Here is an 18,599-nt window from a genome sequence, read left to right on the forward strand (position 1 = left end):
CAAAGAAACTAAATTGACAGAATCAAAGACACTGAATAGAGCAACAATTTGCACCACACTAATCAAACCAAAAAATTAAATATAATCAACAAGAGGATGTTTTCATGTTCATCTCGCCCACTCTAACCTCGCTTGGGCTTGGCCACACCCGAACAAGGAAAGCGGTGGGATAATGCCCCGTAAAAAAAAAAAAAGCGTAGCAAATGGCGCCGCAGTTGTGGCCATCCGATTTTTTCGCTTTTCTTCTCTTTCTCCTCCCACCCCATTTGTGAATTTCACATCCAACCACTTTTTTCAACCTTTCCTAGTATCCTGTAAAAAGACTCTTTATAAAGAGTCTAAGGTACTAGAAGTCAACTTTCCCACGCAGCGAACCTACACAAGTTCGCTAAAACTACCCCACCACACCGATCACAGCCAACGCCTGTGATCCTTTCTATCAAACCGCAAATATGGCTGACAAGGGTCTTGAGGATCTCGCCGAGGGTATGTACTATATTCCCGTCACTTTTCCATTAAGATCCGTTACTTTCCTTCTGGAAATCGCAACCGCGATCGCATTCAGTCTTGGGTGGCGTGGGATACGGAAGGCGTTATGAAGATGGAGGCTAATATTACCATTTTCGTTAACAGGGCAGATCGAGTCTAACTACGATGAGGTCACCGACTCCTTCGACTCCATGGACCTGAAGCCCGAGCTGCTTCGCGGTTAGTACCCCTTCGTCTTATCAGGTGGGGTTGGAAAAAAAATACTGACTGTGGGATTCCAGGTGTCTACGCTTACGGTTTCGAGCGTCCTTCCGCCATCCAGCAGCGTGCCATCATGCCTATCATCAAGGGTGAGTTTTGTTTCATTCCGAGTCCACTTTTGAAATTTGCGCCTAACCTGTGAGGTCAGGCAACGATGTTATCGCCCAGGCTCAGTCCGGTACCGGTAAGACCGCTACCTTCTCTATCTCCGCCCTGCAGAAGATCGACCCCGATGTCAAGGCCTGCCAGGCTCTGATCCTTGCTCCCACCCGTGAGTTGGCTCAGCAGATCCAGAAGGTCGTCGTTGCCATCGGTGACTTCATGTCCCTTGACTGCCACGCCTGTATCGGTGGTACCAACGTCCGTGAGGATATGACCGCTCTCCGCGCCGGTCCCCAGATCGTTGTCGGTACCCCCGGCCGTGTCCACGACATGATCCAGCGCCGTGTTCTGTCCACCACCGCCATGAAGCTCTTCATCCTCGATGAGGCCGATGAGATGCTGTCGGTAAGTTACTGTAATTGATATTACGTGTATCAATCGGTTCTAACTCTTTTTTTCAGCGTGGTTTCACCGAGCAGATCTACGATATCTTCCAGCTGCTTCCCCAGTCCACCCAGGTTACCCTGCTCTCCGCTACCATGCCCCAGGATGTCCTTGAGGTCACCACCAAGTTCATGCGCGACCCCGTCCGTATCCTTGTCAAGAAGCAGGAACTTACCCTTGAGGGTATCAAGCAGTTCTACATTGCTGTTGAGAAGGAGGAGTGGAAGCTCGACACCCTCTCCGATCTCTACGAGACCGTCACCATTACCCAAGCTGTCATCTTCTGCAACACCCGCCGAAAGGTCGACTGGCTCACCGACAAGCTCACTGCCCGTGATTTCACCGTCTCCGCTATGCACGGTGACATGGAGCAGTCTCAGCGTGATATTATCATGAAGGAGTTCCGTTCCGGTTCTTCCCGTGTCCTGATCGCCACTGATCTTTTGGCCCGTGGTATCGATGTCCAGCAGGTTTCCCTGGTCATCAACTACGATCTCCCCGCCAACCGCGAGAACTACATTCACCGTATCGGTCGTGGTGGTCGTTTCGGTCGCAAGGGTGTTGCCATTAACTTCGTCACCGCTGACGATGTTCGCATGCTTCGCGAGATCGAGCAGTTCTACTCCACCCAGGTTGAGGAGATGCCCATGAACGTGGCTGACCTCATCTAAACACCCTAACTCTTGACGTCTTGATGCGGTTTACGATCGCAGAATCTGCGTTAAAAGTGGCTTTCTGCGTTTCCGCCTGCAGTGTGCCGGGGAAGTGAATGGGGCTATGCTTCCGCATATTGAGTCGACAAGTCGACGCCTCGGGATTTTCCCCGGCCCTTGCTATGGTTTCCTATGTCTTGCACCAACGGAGATGAGACATGTTTGCGTTCACCTCTTGCTGCTCCGTTTTCTCTTATTTTTTTATGCATTTCCCTCTGTTTTCCCTTGTCTGTATCTAGCTCGCTCTTGTTGGTTAAGGATGCTGCCTATTCTCGTACTTAATCAATAGACCGGGCCAAAATGTGACTTGTTCCTCAGGGCGTTGTCCTTGAATGATATTTAAATTCGTATCCTGTTTATTGAATAGATATACCTAATTTAACCGTCGTCAACTTCTCCCCGTTTGTTCGATAACTGTTATCTAAATTCATCTTGTATTATTCTTCTTTACTCTGGCAAGTGTCGCAGGACCAAAGTGGCAAACAAGCGCAATTCGAGTCCCTTTGGCAGCCATTAAGCCTCTATCGTCTTGGGGCCTGGAGATTTGTCCTTCGTAGCCCAGGCCTCGTCCCGAATTGGACATTTTCATGAAGCCGTAAACATGTAGTTTCTGGGGCCCCAGAGCTTTCACAAACTCACATCCATCCATAAAACGGAACCCTCCCCGATTCGCCACGACCAAGAGCTTCATGTTCGGAACTCGCAAGCAAAGCCAGAGGGTTGTCGTCCAGCCCTTCTCCGGAAATAACCAGCTCTCTGAATCTCGGAGGCGAATATATCAGCCCTTGGGATGTGTGAACTGTGAACGGTCCCTCCACCTCGTCAATTCTGAGTCTTTCGAGCAATTCCAGTGCCTTGACTGTCTCCATATCTGTCACTTTATTTGTCTTCTATAGAATTGAATTGCTCGGAACATGTTCCGATGCTCGGACAAGCGAGCCGATGATTCTACATTGATATGAAAATTATTAATATATCAATTCTAGAATAATGAAAGCTGTCCCTAGCTAATTCAAGGAACAGACTGTGGTCGTATTTAAATTTTTGAGCAAATAACCTATTTAGATCGAAAATAGAAGTATAAAGTTGGATCAAAAATGATATATATTGTGAGCTATACATATAGTAGCGGGGGTTGATATCATGTTGAAGCAATACCTGAATCCACTAGTAACAGAGATATAGATACGCATCTTCAACTTTGTTTTCCTCTGTCTTCCAGCATGTTAGTCGTCTAGAGAGTGGGTAAAGATACAAGCGGTCGGCGCAGAAACCCGCCATGACAGTTCTGGAGTTCTCCGCATCTTTCGGAGAACACCCGAACCTCCGATTAACCCTCCCCCACGACTTCTTTCCTTAATTCCTCTTCGTCAATCGCATAGCTTCAATTCCCTCCAAAATGGCTTCCATCCGCGCCAACTGCCGCAAGATTATGTGTATCGGCCGTAACTATGCGTGAGTCTCACTGTCTCCCCGCGCCTTGTTCCTTTCGGGGGTTCCGACAGCGGCGTCGCTTCCTCTCTCCCTCGGCGACAATTGCTAACAGCATGGATTGATACAGCGATCACATTACCGAGCTCAACAACACAGCCCCCAAGCAGCCATTCTTCTTCCTCAAGCCCGCATCATCCATCCTTACCCCCGGCTCGGGTCCCGTCCTCCGCCCCAAGGGCGTCAGCCTGCACTATGAGGTCGAACTGGGTCTGGTGATCGGCAAAACTGTGCGTGATCTCGATCCCAACGATGAGAAGGCCGCGTTGGACTCGATTCAGAGTGAGTACAGCATGCAATCCAGATCCGAGGCAATACCGCATTGTACACCACCGCGGTGGATCAAGGACATGGGCTCGAAGAAACAAGTCGCTAATAAAACAAACCCATTGCGGTAAACAGGCTACGTCCTCGCTATTGATATGACAGCCCGCAACGTGCAAGATGAGGCAAAGAAGAAGGGCCTTCCCTGGTCCATTGCCAAGGGCTTCGACACCTTCCTCCCTATCTCGCAGGAGATCCCCAAGTCGCGCATCCCTAACCCGCACGACGCATTCCTGCGCCTCCGCGTTGGCCAGACTGAGCGCCAGGCTGACTCTACTAGCCTGATGCTGTACCGCATTCCGCAGCAGCTGGCCCAGATCTCGCGCGTGATGACGCTGGAGAAGGGTGATATTGTTCTTACTGGTACACCCAAGGGTGTTGGACAGGTCAAAGCGGGTGATGTTATGAGGGCATCGATTGAAGTTAATGGGAAGGAGATCGAGGAGGGACGGATTGACGTTGAGGTGCAGGACCGGGAGGGGCGGTATGAGTTCAAGGAGACTTAGTTTTGTCTTTTGAGGGTTGTATATTTTGACTTATAGAGACTGGAAGTATATATGGTGAAATCATCCTTTGGGGATTCAAAGAAAAAGCGTCCGAACCAGAGGTAGTTCTTCTATGATCTACCGAGAATACATTCAGGAGACGACAAATATACATACGAAAATGAATAATGTAAACAAATTCAAGGAGCGCTGGAGTATCTATACGAATATCTCCTCGTCAAAGTCGAGCGTGGAAAAGGAACTGTGAATAAGTCTGCAAATGTTCCCCGTCTGCCAAGACATTGCGATGTTTGGCTCTGACTTCCAAGGACACCAAATGTCTCTCTCGACTCACAGCCCCATACCTAGACCCATCAACATGCAAGTCGCAGAGATTCTCTCAGATATCAATTCACTCCGCGTCTGCGTAAGTATCACGCTTCCTTCCTCCGAGAGGCTGCCCCACTACGACAAACGCGTCCAAGCCGCGTCTTGGACAAGGGACAACCCTACCAAACAATATGATAATGCTGACAACATGGTACAGGGTCACAACGAGGCCCTGGCGCTAGTGAATGTGCACAAAAATATCACAGGCTCAGATTCAACCGAGTCTGGTAGCGCATCGCCAGATAAGAGCCCGGCAGACGACAAGGCCGATCTTCGTCGTGCAAAAGAACTGGTTGAGCTACACTATGAGGTGAAGGCACGACATGCCAACGGAACCGTTGATATGGAGCTGAGTCAAGCTCGGCAAGATGTCTGGCGAGTTCTGACAGAGCTGTCGACTGTCTAATCACAGTCACTGGGACCTTTCTTTTTGGATATGGCGCGGGCGTTGAGGATCGCGGTTGCTGTTTTTTTTCCCTTCCCTCCTTCGAGATTTTCATGATCGAGCGCATGGATTTCGGTTGACTAGTTTAGTCCAAGTATTTTATTGGTTTGCTGTTGACTTGGTCTTTACTCATGACATTCTCCCAAATGCATGCCCACACGCCCTGAGCTCTCGAGAAAGGGAACTGTGGAGTGGAAGCCCATCACTCAATGGATTCATTGCATCTACAAACTCTCACAACCCTTTCTGGGCGTACTGCACGATCTGATCATGAGCAACTACGCGTCCTTCGGTTGTCTTGCACAAATCTCCAATGGCCCTGGCACGCCTCTGCATCCCTTTATCTTTTAGCACTCGCAGCAGGGCCGAAGACAGCTCAGATCCATTTATTTTTGGTGCCACATTGCGGCTTCCGTGCAAGCCAATACCTAGCCATTCTACTCGGGCCGGACAATCGTATGTGTCGAACCACTGGGGCAGAATGACCTGCGGAACACCAGCCCTGGGAAGAGGCATTAGCACCTTTTGTTTCATCAATGTGTGACCTTGAGAAAAACTTACTTGCATGCCTCGAAAAATGAGTTGGCTCCTCCATGGTGGACATATGCAACTATATTACCGCCTTCCAGAACAGATATAATCTCTGGCTGAATCCATGGGACAATCCTTACCTTATCAGAATTGACAAGAGGTCCGAGAATATTCCTGACCGTCGGGGAGCTTTCCCATTCATATTTCAGCTTCCACAAGACCTGCATATTAGGAAACTCGCGTAAAACAGCCTGGGTTGCCATCGCCATTTGCATCGCATCATTCTCTGGAGCTTGAACATGTGACCCAAGACATATCAGAATCGTTGGCTCTTTCAACCATGAATCCAGTGCTGGATCGCTTTCTATAAGCGACGAAAATGACCGGACGATCGGACCACAGCTGATTACATTATCCGGGACGTATAACGGAAAATCCATCTCTCGGAATGCAGGAGAGAGGTGCAGATGGTCTTCGCAGTAAGGCGCCACGTGGGGAAACGTAGTTCGGATTCCTGCTTTCCTTCGAATGTCCAGAAGATCGCGCATGGGTTTGCCCAAGCGAACCATCCATCCGAAACAAAATACCATGTATATATTTGCAAGGATCAGTCTCCATGGTAGGGGGTATGGATATCCTGATCCGGTGCTGAATGTTAAGTCAGCGAGATACTCGAACCCCATCCGGGAGATATGAGATGCTCACAGGGGGTATTTCCAAAAAATTCCAGCTCTGGGCTGGACAGTTACCACCACATCTTTCAAAGGCACAGGCCAAAGTATCACGATTCGCACGTCAATACTGCGAGCGGCATCTAGTCCTAGATGCAACAGCGGATCTGCAACCACAACGACCGGACGAACATCTTTCAAGATCTCGAGGCAGCTTCGGTATGACCGTATATATTCGTCAGGCGTCCATCCCAGAACGGAGATATTGATAATGTTACATGCATCAAGCGTGCCGGCAAGCCCTGGCGGGTGACATATATCCGGTGTTGTACGGGTCACGATCTCAGACAGGGACGGACCTGCGATTGGATGAAAGTGGATAACTTGGTCGTTCTTCGGTTTTTCATTTATCGCTTGCACGGGAGCCGATAATTCCCTGAAGGAGGCGATGTGGACTTCGAACTCGCCACGGCGCAGAAACTCTTCGGCCACTGCAAGTGCGACGTTGGACTGTCCATGCTCGGAGCTTGTGAGGAAGAGGATAGTCTGTTTTGGAGGTGACATGGTGTTGTTTTTTTTTTGCCCAAGTTTTCCATGAGCCTCAATCAATTAGGTTGTTCCTGGTCACGGATTTTATTTTAAGTGTCTGAACACGCATCCCACCATTATAAGATTGCGTTGTCGCATTCTGTGAATACTAGCCGATGTATGGTTACTCAGGGATGATTGAAATGGACAAAAGGGGGTATTAATGGCCTGAGATCTTTCATATTGATTCAATAGGGAAAGTAGTAGCCGGTTGTCATCTTGGTGGCTAATCTCTCATGAAAGGCCCGGATCCAATCCTTGAGCTTTAGAGAACTGGCTTGTGTACCATTAGACATCCTTTAATCAATAAGAATATTTACTCCCATAGTAATGGGGACATGGACCTCGGATAAGTAAGAGGAAACGAATCAATTAATGGCCTATATCTAATTTTCGACCCAAGTTTCCAAGTTTCCGCAAGCAGCCAAGAGTGACGGCCAAGCCGACCAAGTTCAGCGAGAGCAAGAACCAGAATGCAGCCTGATAGCCTCTCATCCAGGTGTCTGGGGATTGGAGCAAAGAAGTAGTTTGGTCGGGGGTCTGAAGTAGCTGTGTGCTGACATCATTTGAAATAAGTGCACTCAGTGCCATACCTACGGAGGCTCCAATCATTGCAACAGTGCATAGCACTCCCATTGCAAGCCCCTGGGTCTCTGCAGGCAAAGACCCAGCGACCATCATTGTGGCAATTGGGATAACAGAATTTGATGCCACCGAGCTTAATGAAATGGCGGGCATTGCACATTTCCAGTAAGGCCAAGCTGGGCTCAAGACAGCCATCAAGAGTGGAGAGAGACTAGAGAGCACTATTGCAATAACGAGAATTCGGTTGGCTTCAACACGAGATAAGAAATGTCCAGTGAACAGACTGCTCAGCGCACCGGTGATTGGGATTGCCAGATATTGCCAAGAAGATTGTAGCACCGAAAGCCCTTGTGCTCGTTGGAATACGAAGATCATAAGCTGCGAAGTAGAGTGAGATGACGCGTAGATAAAGAAAACAACCAGACCGATGGAAAGGAAATGGCCGTTTGTCCAAAGAGAATCTTGGATGCGCTGTGTGGTGTCTCTTTCCCAGCAATCATGCCAGAACAGGAAAGCAACAAGGAGGATCCAACCAAGAGCAAGGGGAACGAAGAGGTCCGATCTGCCAATGTTTGCCACATTGTTTGTGATGACACTATTTGATATTAATCAGCGTTCTGAAAATATAGACCGTCGATGACATGGGAATACGTACGCCAATGCAGATAATAGGAGCGCCGTTAATGAACTAGCCAGCAGTGTTCCAGACCAATCGATATCTTCAGCCAGTTCAGTCCAAGGGATATATTTTAGATCTTGGGCCGGTTGGGGAATCGACCAAATTGATAGGAGAAACACCAATAGGCTCAAAATTGCGGCGCAATGAAAGCCCCATCGCCAACCAGCAGTCTCCGAGAGTACTCCACTAAGGACGATGCCTACCCCAGAACCAATATATTGACTTGCACTCGTACAGTAAAATGCCAAATTGCGTAACTTCCCAATTGGAAGATGCTCCCTGTGAATGCTCATTGCAGAAATAAAACACATCGGGTAAGCCACGCCGGACACAAATCTGACAGCAATAAGCTGCGCGCCAGTTCGGGCAAGTCCACTAGCCAGATGGCAAACAGTCTGTAGAAAGCATCCGGACAGAAATGTTCTCTTGCTGCCTAGGACATCTGCTAAAGATCCTGCCAGCAGGAACGTGCAGCCTTGAGCGAGATAGTACATTGACATTGGCCTGTCAAGTTGTGAGCTTGGCTTATTCTGTGTAGCTTAGGCGCTGGAGTGTCTCTCACCATAATTCAACTCCGGGGTCCAATCCGAACTCGGATGATAATTGCGTGATGTTGAGGGTCACTAGGCCGTTGACTGCACTGGCAATAAACAATATCGAGGCAGTGCAGATTATGATGGCAAGTCCATGTTGAGAGTGGGTTTCCGAGTGGGTGAAGGGGGACCCGAGAAGCGGCTGAGCCTCAGGGTTCTGACGAAGATCTTCTAAACAGTCATATTCCGACACGAGATTCAGTCTACCTTTTTGCATCCTTGGAATGGTGAGATGTTTTTCTAACATTCTGAAAGGAACAAAAAGGAACAAAAAGCAAATAAACGCGAAGAGCTGAAAGTATTGTAATTTCACGTACCAATCACATGTTGCTCCACTATTCAAGATCGCTCCTTACTTGGGATTTCATATCATTGGTCAGCTTTGTTTGCGCTTGTCTGGCCATTTGTCTTGGTCTTTCGGTATTTTTGGCCTTGCAAGACTTAAGGGTTCTTGAATAGTGAACCGGACTTTTGGTCTATATTTTCAGAGCAATAACTACTATCAATGATCAGTTGCACGTAGGTTATAGCTCAGATTATGTTACTTGGCTTATAGACTAGGGTAGGTCGTCTGTCAAAGGTTATACATAGAAAAGGCCTGTGCAAGCAAGGGTGGGCGCATTATTCCTTTCTGAGACAACTTCACTCTTCTACCTCCAACACCCAAGGATCCTAGTAATAACGGCCAGGAAACCACCCTTTTCCCGAGTCAAAACGCATCTTGATCGTGACTATTGACTTCCATCCAACTCATACCTCGGCAGATGATTTCAATCTTCTCGTTGAATCTTTTATTGTTGTAACAGGCCCTTGATCTTGATGTTCTTGACATACCCCACGCCAAAATGGTTGCACAACATTTACTTTCGGTGCAAGAGGTGATCAACCACCGCGAGGCAAATGACTGCTGGATAGTGGTTGGAAAAAAAGTGTGGGATTTCACGCACTTTGCAAGCGTTCACCCAGGTGGTGCTAACGGTATGTAATTTCAAAGAGGACTAACTGAAGCTCAGTGACGATGACTGACTCAATATAGTCATTCTTCAATGCGCAGGTCATGATGCAACACATTTGTTCCACCAGGTCCACAGCGATGGCCTGATCGAGAGCACGCTGCCCTCATCTAAATACATGGGAGATCTTGATCCCAACAGTATCGACAATGCATGGCGACAGCGCTCCAGCGCCTTGTCATCGAAGCATTCACCAACAGCTTCGGAGTTGTCTAAGCCTCCTCTGTCCAGCATACTCAGCACTCATGATTTTGAGAGAGTCGCCAAAGAGACTCTGTCAAAAAAAGCATGGGCATTCTATTCATCTGCGGCTAATGACCTCATCTCAAAAGAAGCAAATCAGTCATTCTACAGTAGGATATGGTTCCGACCTCGACTGATGCGAGATGTTACAAATGTGGATACACGATGCCAGTTTCAAGGGGTCGAAGCATCTTCACCTATCATGGTCGCACCTGCTGCTATGGCTAAGCTTGCTCACGAGACAGGAGAAAAAGGGATTGCGAGGGCTGCGGCAGCCAGAAACATAATACACTGCGTACGTCGCTCGCATATACCTCAGAAATGCAACTAACAACCCGATAACAGATCGCGACCACTGCATCGTACCCATTGGAAGATATTGTTTCAGCAGCCCCGAAGGCAAATTTCTTCTTCCAGTTATACGTTCACAAAGATCGGTCGGTGACTAAATTACTTCTCGAAAGGGTTTGGGCAGCGGGCATTCGCGCGATTATGGTGACAATAGACGCCCCCGCCGCTGGAAAGCGGGAGGCAGATGAACGTGTGCGCACCGAGCAAATCATCTCAATGCCTATGACTGGAACAACGGCCAGAAATGATAAGTCAGGAAGTGGACTTACCAGAACAACCGGAGGCTTTATTGATAGCTCGCTGAGTTGGGGAGATATGTCATGGCTGAAGAAAGTCTGGAAAGGCAAGGTGATGCTGAAGGGGATTCAATGCGTCGAGGATGCCCAAACTGCCGCTCAACTTGGAGTTCAAGGCATTGTACTGAGGTGAGTCTGCATTTAATTATTGTGGGTTTAGATTCTAACAGGACGCTACTTCAGCAACCACGGAGGCAGAAACCTGGACACTTCGCCGCCGGCACTTTTGACCCTGCTGGAGCTGTATTATCAAGATCCGGACATTTTTCAACAGACTGAAGTTTATATTGACGGGGGGATAACTCGTGGAACGGATATTCTCAAGGCGCTTTGTCTAGGGGCCAAGGGTGTACTTGTTGGGCGTCCATTTCTATATGCTCTCAACTACGGCGAAGAGGGCATAGTCCATTTGATTGACAGTATGCTCAGGAGTTTCCTTAGTCTCGTGCTATATGTATTTTCTAACTCGTTTCCTAGTTTTGCAAACCGAACTGGAAACTGCTATGAGACTTGTTGGAATCACCAATGTTTCGCAGGCACATTCGGGGCTGCTGAACACAAAGGACATTGATCACCTGGTCACCACCATGAGTCCCAACCCTCGGCGAGAACTCAAGCTATAAGCATGATTCATTATCGTTATTGCAAGGAAATATCACAACGAAGGTGACATCCTAAGCCTTGAATCAAGATCATCCAGAGGAGTCGAGAGAGTCGATACGAAAAGCGCCATATATCACAGGCAGTCAGCAAGACAATTATGCGCATTTCAAATGAAAACATTGATTAAATGTCTTCTAGGTCTGGTGCATTGCTCGCCTCCCATGGATGTTTCTGCTCCACTGAACGAATGAGGGATTCGTGAGCCGCACTGCGAGGTTCGATGTGGAACTTCCATGGTACCGGATGACTGATGACTCCAGGCTGGAATTTCGGTTGGACATCAACTTCCTTCCCATCTTCGACGGCTTTTCTGATATTAAAGGCCGCAAGGGATTGCGCTGCACTCAAATACAATGTGTTATCTGCCAAGTGACGCGCGGGACAGATGCGACGCCCAAATCCAAAGGCAAGGTCATGAGGATCTAGCTCGGGCTCACGTCCATCAATTCCCAAAAAGCGCTCCGGTTTGAATACCATAGGATCGTGATAAACAGAAGGATCATGCATCATAGCCCTTTGTTAGGTGTCAATAGTCCATCATAAATTCGAGAGTCGGTGCATTAGTTGGGACCAAGACTCACCAGATGTTAGGCATGAGCAATGAGCCCTTTGGAATAAAATATCCTCCCCAAGTATCATCTTCAGTTGACGCGTGGGGAAGTCCCATAGGTGCCACCGGATGCCACCGCAAAACCTCCTTCACCACAGCGTCGATATACGGCAAACGAGAGCGGTCGCCGACTGTTGGAAGTTGACAAGGCCCCAAAACCCGATCGATTTCATCTTGTGCTTTACCTTGGACCTCGGGGTATAGTGTCATTGCAAGGAAAAAGCATTCGATGGCACACACAGTCTAGAAAAACTTAGTCAAAGTCCAGAAAAGAAGGTCGAGCATCTCACGGTATCAGCACCACCTGCATAAAGTGATGCAGCCGTCCATTTTGCAACAAACTCATCTTCCGAGCCGCGTGGAGGAACCCCTGTTGTTTTAAATAGTCCAGAGAGATAGGATGGCTGATGCGTATTTCCTTCCGTTTGCCGATGTGCGAATGCATATGGCTTTTCCGCCAAAACTTCTAGATTCTTCTTCCATGCCTGAGCAGTGCGTTTGAAACTTGCTCCGGGAAGCCAGGACGGGATGTGTTTTACTGTTTTCCGTTAATAACACCTCAGCAACTAGTGGCAAGGCGAAGATAAAGACATACGAGCTGGAATAATATCAACCAGCCAGACACCCGGTGTACTAGCCTTGGAAAATTGATCTAGGACCAGATTTGCAATATGCACCAATGAATCCCGCTTGTGCGACTCAATAGTATATCCGTATGCAATTTTAAGAATGATTGCACCAGCCTCTCTGTGAGAACATAAGATTCAACGTCTTAGTGTTGGAGGAGATAACCGGGGCATCTACTCACGTTTGAATGTGCTCCATGAGCTTCGTCTGATCTTCGAGGACGCGAAACAGAAAGCGGTGGGTTTCTACCTCTTGCAGAGGATTGAACTGGGCCACAGCCGACTCAGATCCAATGTATGGTTGCATTGCCTTGCGATAGGCGCGAAATCGAGGAGAGTATTTCTGCATTGCCAAAAAATGCTCCCATCCCACCCTGTGTTGGTTATCAGTGCGTCAGCTCTGTATCCAGATGCAAACAAGCTGGCGTACTGACATTTCGGACGCAAAGACTAGGTTTGGCCTCGAGGAGTATTTTGAAGAGCGCTTTGCTAGCAGTTCCACAGCCACATTTGCGTCACTCAATATAACGATGGTTTGTCCCAGCACCGTGATAGAGCTGATCGGCCCTGGAAATTGATTGCGTCAGCGTGTGCTTTGGAAGACAAGAACCGCCGTAAAATCAAACCGTAAGCCTGTTTGTGCTGAAGCCAATGCATCCAGTCTTGTGTCCCCGACGGCGGTAGATCAGATATGTTGCCAAGCACTGGGGTCGGCCTTGGGCCCGGTGGCAGGGGGCCAGCAGGCCTCTGGCGGCTCAACAGCAATTTAGCGACATAGAGGGCGAGGGCTCCCAGAAAAAAACCAAATAGGACGGTGGATAACATCGAGGTGGGTGGGTACTAAGACTGAAGATGGTGGAGGAAATAAGGAAGGTTATAACACGAGCAATATGAGACCTGCCAACACAACTTCGTGACTTGCAGTTCTTGCTCTACCCGGGTAAAAAAATTTAGGTTGTGTGAGTAAAACTACGCTGACGTCCAAGGTTCCCCTATTGGCTTTAAGACTGCGAGAGTCCCCGCAGGTACGTGCCCTTTGCTCCGCTGCGCTGCATAACACCATAACCAGGCTGTGTAAAGTTAATCATACGAGAGTACACATCTGGTAATGAGCGCTGGTGACGGCCAAGGGCACTGGTCCCAATCTTGCGGCTCGACCAAGCACCTCGGAGCACGTTCCTAATAGCGTAAGTCACTAATTCCACCGTTGCTCGCTACGTGGTCGATAAGGTTAGACACGAAGTTGCCTGACATTCAATGGCGATGCCTCTATTTAAGACCAGCTTACAATTAGGGACCGTTTTTTTATACCATGAACGAAATTTCATAAGAAAATCCAGCGAGACGGACATTTACACATCATGATCACCTTCTTGGAGGCTGAAACCTTGAAGATTTGAGATAGCGGCCCGGAGATAAGGTTGAAGCCGCTTTTGCAACCATGGTCATGAACTTACCGTGATCCATCCATGGATGGCCCTGGGGATTCCGGTTCCAAGGTCGAGCAGAGCTTATTCGAATCTAGAAAATGCAACGATTCTAGACCTGGTCAAAGGGTTATCTTTTTAAAACTTTAAGCCTACGAGGAATGCATTCGGATCCAACCAACTGGTGAATAAATTGACTGTGGATCAAGTGTGGGTCCAGCTTAAATCCCAATGAACGTCAACCGAAACCTCGTTGACTCTCCCCTCTCAAGCCAGATGCCGTGATGTATGGGTTGTACCACTCGACAGGTGCAAATATATTAGAATTTCTCTGCTTCTACTTAGTTCAGAATGTGGTCCCTGCCGCCCTCATCATCACCACGCGGAAAAGCTCTCCCCTACGCTACCTGTGCATTCCAGGGATGATATGGACAGCCAGCCGGTTCATCCGTCCATTTGGCTCGTCTGGCAGTCCAACATGGTGCCAGGCCATAACACAACTTGTCATTGCAACTTTGCAGGCAACACATTTGTTGTTACTTAATCCTCTGGACAACTCAGACATCTCGCGCAACGGAAAGAGCATTCAAAACCTCGGATCTAGGTTGATCGCAGCATTTCGCTTACTTGCTCAAACCCGCGCTGTCAATACACAATGGCAGGTAAAGAATGTGCCCTCCCTTCCAATGTATTACCTGCGGCGGGGTATGCAGGTCCCAACACGGGGTCGATTTTTGCTACGACAGCTAAATCGTCGCATGGCAGTGCTTGGTGCTGGACATCGTGCAAACGGTCTCGCTTCAGCAGGCTACAGAACGTGATTTGCAGGAGGCTGCATCGTTGAAAATCGAATGGATTGTGCCTGTGGGACAATGGGCAGAGCGAATAGCTACGCATCTGTCTATCTGGTTTGTGGTAAACCGTCTAATCAGTGATCTTGCATATCGAGTACTGTCAATATTCTTCGTCGGGATCGGGCTAGATTCCCCTGCAGACTGGCCACCAGCCTTTGGGAGTATGGCCGATGCATTTACATTGCGCAACTTTTGGGGGTAAGCCATATTTAGTTACTAGGATGGATAAATATGTTGACAAATTTTGCAGGAAATTCTGGCATCAATTCATGCGCCAGCCCTTTACTTCTATCAGTAATTTCATCGCACGAGATGTTTTGAATCTTACCCAATATTCAATATTGGAGCGATACACCAATATTTTCATTGTCTTTCTCATCTCTGCCATATTCCATGTTATCGTCGATATACTGCAGAGCGTTCCGATGGAAAGCTCCGGCTCGATGCCATTCTATCTAGCGTTTGTCTTCGGGATAATGCTCGAGGATGGTGTGCAAAATATTTGGAAACGAGTACAAATATCAGACAATGAACATGAGAAGACAAAACAATCATCAGGCATCGTGCCGCTTTGGAAGCGAGCTACTGGGCTGGTATGGGTCATGCTATGGCTTGGGGTCACCTCGACGTGGTACTTTACTCCGATGATTCAATCCACAAATGATGATCTGCGGGTGATTCCTTTTAGTATTGCAAAATATATCGGGTTTCAGCCGCTCATAGGTATTGTCGTGGGTAGTGGAATTGGCATTGCAATTATGTTTGAAGTTGAGCTATGAGACACAAAAGCATCCGCTCTCAGAACAAGAACACCAATCACCGGATAGAAATTGGGGGCCTGGAGGTACTGTGCTCCACTGTTAGGATCGGCGAAGCAGAGGGTAAGGAAAACCCATGAACTGAGTGATGTCGCCCCGAGAGAGGGAAGGAGAGGAAGTACAGGTCCTATCAGCCTGAGACACCAGCCCCAACAACGGTATAAACAGATTGTTTACATCTCCACCAAGTCTAGACGTGACAAATTATTCAATTCTACCCAGGAAATGAAAACATTTTGGCTTTGACTAATGACTCCCAGCAAGCGCTATCTCGCATCTATAGATCGTCGTACTTATATGGCTTGTACTCACTCTCTCTACTCGCTCACAGGTCACGGCAAGAATTCATAATCCGACTTCATGGGATCTTTCGTCCGAGTTGGTAGCAGATTTCGCGTTGCATCATCTGGGATGGATAAAATCATCAAATCGACGCATCAAGACGAGCAACACCAGCAAGATCCAATTCATGCACGGTTCCCCAGTTTTTCTCCAGCTTCTGGATGGCCCGTTGTTGTCCATATCGAACCAAGAATCGGTAAACTGCCACATATGCACTGTTCAACGAGCCAACCGCCCACCCATGATGAACACTAGCAGCCTCCCCTACAATATGGAACTTTCCATCGGCTGCTGGGAAAGATAGGGAAGGGTATAGATTGGTGAATTGCCCCGGGGCAAAAAGCGCAAAGGCCCCCGACGAAAAGCGTGAATTGCCCCAGCAGAAGGAATGATGATCCCGGTACAGGGTTTGCAGTTTCTCATACGTGATTCCATGCTGCTGGTGTTGCTGAGCGAGATCACGGAGGACAAGATCCAGTAGCTCATCCCCCTCATCCTCACCCCCATCGGAGCTGGCGGAGGACCGACTGATCAGAGCCCCCATGCGGGTGGCATCCTGACCCCAGGTGTACGAGGCCAACAGCACAGCTGGCTTGTCCAAGTCCTCTTCGGCGATATTCGACGGGTAGACGCAGGTCCGTGAGGGGAGGGTCGACGAGGCACTACCGCCCCCTCGAATCCCGCAGTCTACGATCCACCATGGATACGCAAACTTGATACCCACCTTAGTAGAGTCTTCATACCGCAAACACCGGATGGCTTCCTCTTGAACAGGATCAAGTTGGAGTGACCTGGTGTCGATGCGCTGCAGGCATGCTAATGGAGTAGTGCTGAACACCGTCGCATACCCATCGCGAACCTCTTCCTCGCCTGCACACGATACCGACAGATCGGGGCTACAGTCGATAGCAATGCGACGAACTTGTTTCCCGAGCTCGATGGTGCTGGTTTTATTGATTTGATGGCACATTCGCTCAATAACCAGGGAAGAGCCGCCATCCACAGAATACCATTTCACTGCCCCACTGTCTTTGGACCCTGTTGTGGGTTGATCGAGGTCGAAAGAGTCCATGACACTCTCTGAAAAGGCTTGATCAAACGTCCCTGTGCCGGTGGTGTTGCTCTCGGCAGACTGTATTGTCATGAAGTCTGACTTGTGGCTGCCTCGGAGGTATTCACGGGTGCTCATTGCATCTGCTTGCATCAGAAGCTGGAACCCCTGCACGAAATCCTTTTGCATGACCTTTTTATACGGGCCGAAGGATTGACTGAGAATATTGGCGGATAGGCTATCTTTAGTCCTGGAGATCTCATGGCCCTTCGTGTTCATGTTTATCTCTCGCATATCGAATTCCTTCAATGGCACTTGCATTCGGCGAAAGAGATCAAATACCCGAGACATGATAGGGATATCCGGAAACCGCATTGCGCCTACATCATAGTAGTCGTTGTGCGCCTCAGAGAAGCGATGGGTATAAATGCGCCCCCCAATGCGATCTCGATTGGCCTCAAGGATATCCCAGGAAAGATTTGGGATTTCCAGATCTTGCAAAATCAGCGCGAGATACAGACCTGCAATTCCGGCCCCGATGATGCATACTTTGGTACCTTTGTCCAAGAGAGGGTCTGGGCTTTCTTCCTCTAGGTAGCTCGTGAGAATAGAAGGGACAATCTTCTCTGTTTGAGTCGCTGCATGATTACCAGGACCGCATATTGAACAGCCTGGACAACAAGGGCATTCAAACGAATGGACACCCGGGTGTTTCAGAGGATCCTGACATAGAGAAACCCGTATAGACGGTCTCGAGAACAAATCACGATATGGAAGCTGGAGCTGCATGACGAGGTCCAAAGAAGAACGCAGACCTGTGCAAGTGGGCTATAAAGTAGCAAAGTAGGTAGAAGGTATGTATGAAAAAATGCTTTCTGCTGTACGGAGTATGTAAACGAAAGACCATCTTGGGTAACTTTGGGGGAGTGTACCATTCCCATCAATTATTACAAGGAGCCCGTACCTGGTGCAATTTATCCACAGACTACGCCGATAGCTCCCATACGATTAATGCCGGTGATATGATCAAAATGGAGGATACATCCACCTTGGCACTCCGTCGGAGGGGTAGACACACAGGGGAAAAGTTGGCATGTGCATTGAGATCATCTTGCGTAAAGGTTCAGGATCATCGAGTGCATAGTACATCTTTGGGGCTGACTGGATTATGGGTCGAGCATAATCAGCAGATGTGAAGGATTGTAACTGGAGGGGAACGTGCATGCAGCTAAATGATGACAGGATCCAGGCGTATAATGATGCATTATTGCACGTCTTACGGTAATCCGGGATGAATTGGTCCATTTTTCAGTGGCCAAATGATGTACAATGAGCCAGCATGGAACTTACAGCGCAGGGAACTAACTTGGTTTCTATCTATCTAATCCCTAAATCGTAACATCGAAGCTGGATTTTGGGATATAATCTCCAATGCTCAATCTGATATTATATAATATCCCAAAGTACGTTCTAGAAAGAGGACTCGAGCCCCGTGGGTTTAGTTCCTCGAGACA

The 18,599-nt window shown here is 48.4% G+C and overlaps 9 protein-coding genes across 9 annotated transcripts; 5 read left to right on the forward strand and 4 right to left on the reverse strand.

Annotated features, from left to right (window-relative positions):
- The first annotated feature begins 229 nt into the window (after nt 1-229).
- On the forward strand, nt 230-2,353 carry tif1 (putative eukaryotic translation initiation factor 4). Its single transcript, XM_057280877.1, has 5 exons — nt 230-486; nt 634-708; nt 771-839; nt 899-1,257; nt 1,314-2,353. The coding sequence occupies exons 1-5, from the start codon at nt 453-455 to the stop codon at nt 1,965-1,967; spliced, it is 1,191 nt and encodes a 396-aa protein (XP_057135137.1). The 5' UTR covers nt 230-452; the 3' UTR covers nt 1,968-2,353.
- Nucleotides 2,354-3,308: 955 nt separating this feature from the next.
- Nucleotides 3,309-4,471, forward strand: N7471_008159 (fumarylacetoacetate hydrolase family protein). Its single transcript, XM_057280878.1, has 3 exons — nt 3,309-3,464; nt 3,571-3,782; nt 3,903-4,471. Exons 1-3 carry the CDS (start codon nt 3,409-3,411, stop codon nt 4,328-4,330), a joined length of 696 nt encoding a protein of 231 aa, XP_057135138.1. The 5' UTR covers nt 3,309-3,408; the 3' UTR covers nt 4,331-4,471.
- Nucleotides 4,472-4,688: 217 nt separating this feature from the next.
- On the forward strand, nt 4,689-5,105 carry N7471_008160 (uncharacterized protein; the record flags this gene model as incomplete). The annotated part of the gene is made up of 1 exon (XM_057280879.1): nt 4,689-5,105. One exon carries the CDS (start codon nt 4,689-4,691, stop codon nt 5,103-5,105), a length of 417 nt encoding a protein of 138 aa, XP_057135139.1.
- Nucleotides 5,106-5,378: 273 nt separating this feature from the next.
- On the reverse strand, nt 5,379-6,910 carry N7471_008161 (glycosyltransferase family 1 protein; the record flags this gene model as incomplete). Its single annotated transcript, XM_057280880.1, has 3 exons — nt 5,379-5,646; nt 5,706-6,323; nt 6,381-6,910. The coding sequence occupies 3 exons, from the start codon at nt 6,908-6,910 to the stop codon at nt 5,379-5,381; spliced, it is 1,416 nt and encodes a 471-aa protein (XP_057135140.1).
- Nucleotides 6,911-7,306: 396 nt separating this feature from the next.
- N7471_008162 (putative MFS transporter) lies at nt 7,307-9,008 on the reverse strand (the record flags this gene model as incomplete). The annotated part of the gene is made up of 3 exons (XM_057280881.1): nt 7,307-8,114; nt 8,175-8,702; nt 8,761-9,008. 3 exons carry the CDS (start codon nt 9,006-9,008, stop codon nt 7,307-7,309), a joined length of 1,584 nt encoding a protein of 527 aa, XP_057135141.1.
- A 628-nt stretch (nt 9,009-9,636) lies between these two features.
- N7471_008163 (Aldolase-type TIM barrel) lies at nt 9,637-11,317 on the forward strand (the record flags this gene model as incomplete). Its single annotated transcript, XM_057280882.1, has 5 exons — nt 9,637-9,769; nt 9,828-10,342; nt 10,393-10,823; nt 10,878-11,113; nt 11,172-11,317. The coding sequence occupies 5 exons, from the start codon at nt 9,637-9,639 to the stop codon at nt 11,315-11,317; spliced, it is 1,461 nt and encodes a 486-aa protein (XP_057135142.1).
- Nucleotides 11,318-11,480: 163 nt separating this feature from the next.
- Nucleotides 11,481-13,543, reverse strand: N7471_008164 (cytochrome P450; the record flags this gene model as incomplete). The annotated part of the gene is made up of 7 exons (XM_057280883.1): nt 13,220-13,543; nt 13,028-13,160; nt 12,776-12,967; nt 12,563-12,714; nt 12,258-12,505; nt 11,939-12,210; nt 11,481-11,871 (listed from the first exon to the last, which is right to left on the reverse strand). The coding sequence occupies exons 1-7, from the start codon at nt 13,416-13,418 to the stop codon at nt 11,481-11,483; spliced, it is 1,587 nt and encodes a 528-aa protein (XP_057135143.1). The 5' UTR covers nt 13,419-13,543.
- A 1,146-nt stretch (nt 13,544-14,689) lies between these two features.
- N7471_008165 (wax synthase family protein) lies at nt 14,690-15,653 on the forward strand (the record flags this gene model as incomplete). The annotated part of the gene is made up of 3 exons (XM_057280884.1): nt 14,690-14,725; nt 14,786-15,072; nt 15,125-15,653. The coding sequence occupies 3 exons, from the start codon at nt 14,690-14,692 to the stop codon at nt 15,651-15,653; spliced, it is 852 nt and encodes a 283-aa protein (XP_057135144.1).
- Nucleotides 15,654-16,116: 463 nt separating this feature from the next.
- Nucleotides 16,117-17,874, reverse strand: N7471_008166 (flavin monoamine oxidase family protein; the record flags this gene model as incomplete). Its single annotated transcript, XM_057280885.1, has 1 exon — nt 16,117-17,874. The coding sequence occupies one exon, from the start codon at nt 17,872-17,874 to the stop codon at nt 16,117-16,119; it is 1,758 nt and encodes a 585-aa protein (XP_057135145.1).
- Nucleotides 17,875-18,599: the final 725 nt, after the last annotated feature.

The sequence above is a fragment of the Penicillium samsonianum genome (genome assembly GCF_028829775.1).
Source record: "Penicillium samsonianum strain IBT 33392 chromosome Unknown utg000004l_segment0_segment0, whole genome shotgun sequence".
Classification (NCBI taxonomy): domain Eukaryota; kingdom Fungi; phylum Ascomycota; class Eurotiomycetes; order Eurotiales; family Aspergillaceae; genus Penicillium; species Penicillium samsonianum.

Coding starts and splice junctions, on each gene's coding strand:
- tif1 (XM_057280877.1), top strand. CDS start 453: ATGGCTGACAAGGGTCTTGAGGATCTCGCCGAGG. Junction 487..633: donor TCTTGAGGATCTCGCCGAGG/GTATGTACTATA, acceptor TTTCGTTAACAG/GGCAGATCGAGTCTAACTAC. Junction 709..770: donor GAAGCCCGAGCTGCTTCGCG/GTTAGTACCCCT, acceptor GTGGGATTCCAG/GTGTCTACGCTTACGGTTTC.
- N7471_008159 (XM_057280878.1), top strand. CDS start 3,409: ATGGCTTCCATCCGCGCCAACTGCCGCAAGATTATGTGTATCGGCCGT. Junction 3,465..3,570: donor TGTATCGGCCGTAACTATGC/GTGAGTCTCACT, acceptor GGATTGATACAG/CGATCACATTACCGAGCTCA. Junction 3,783..3,902: donor CGCGTTGGACTCGATTCAGA/GTGAGTACAGCA, acceptor TGCGGTAAACAG/GCTACGTCCTCGCTATTGAT.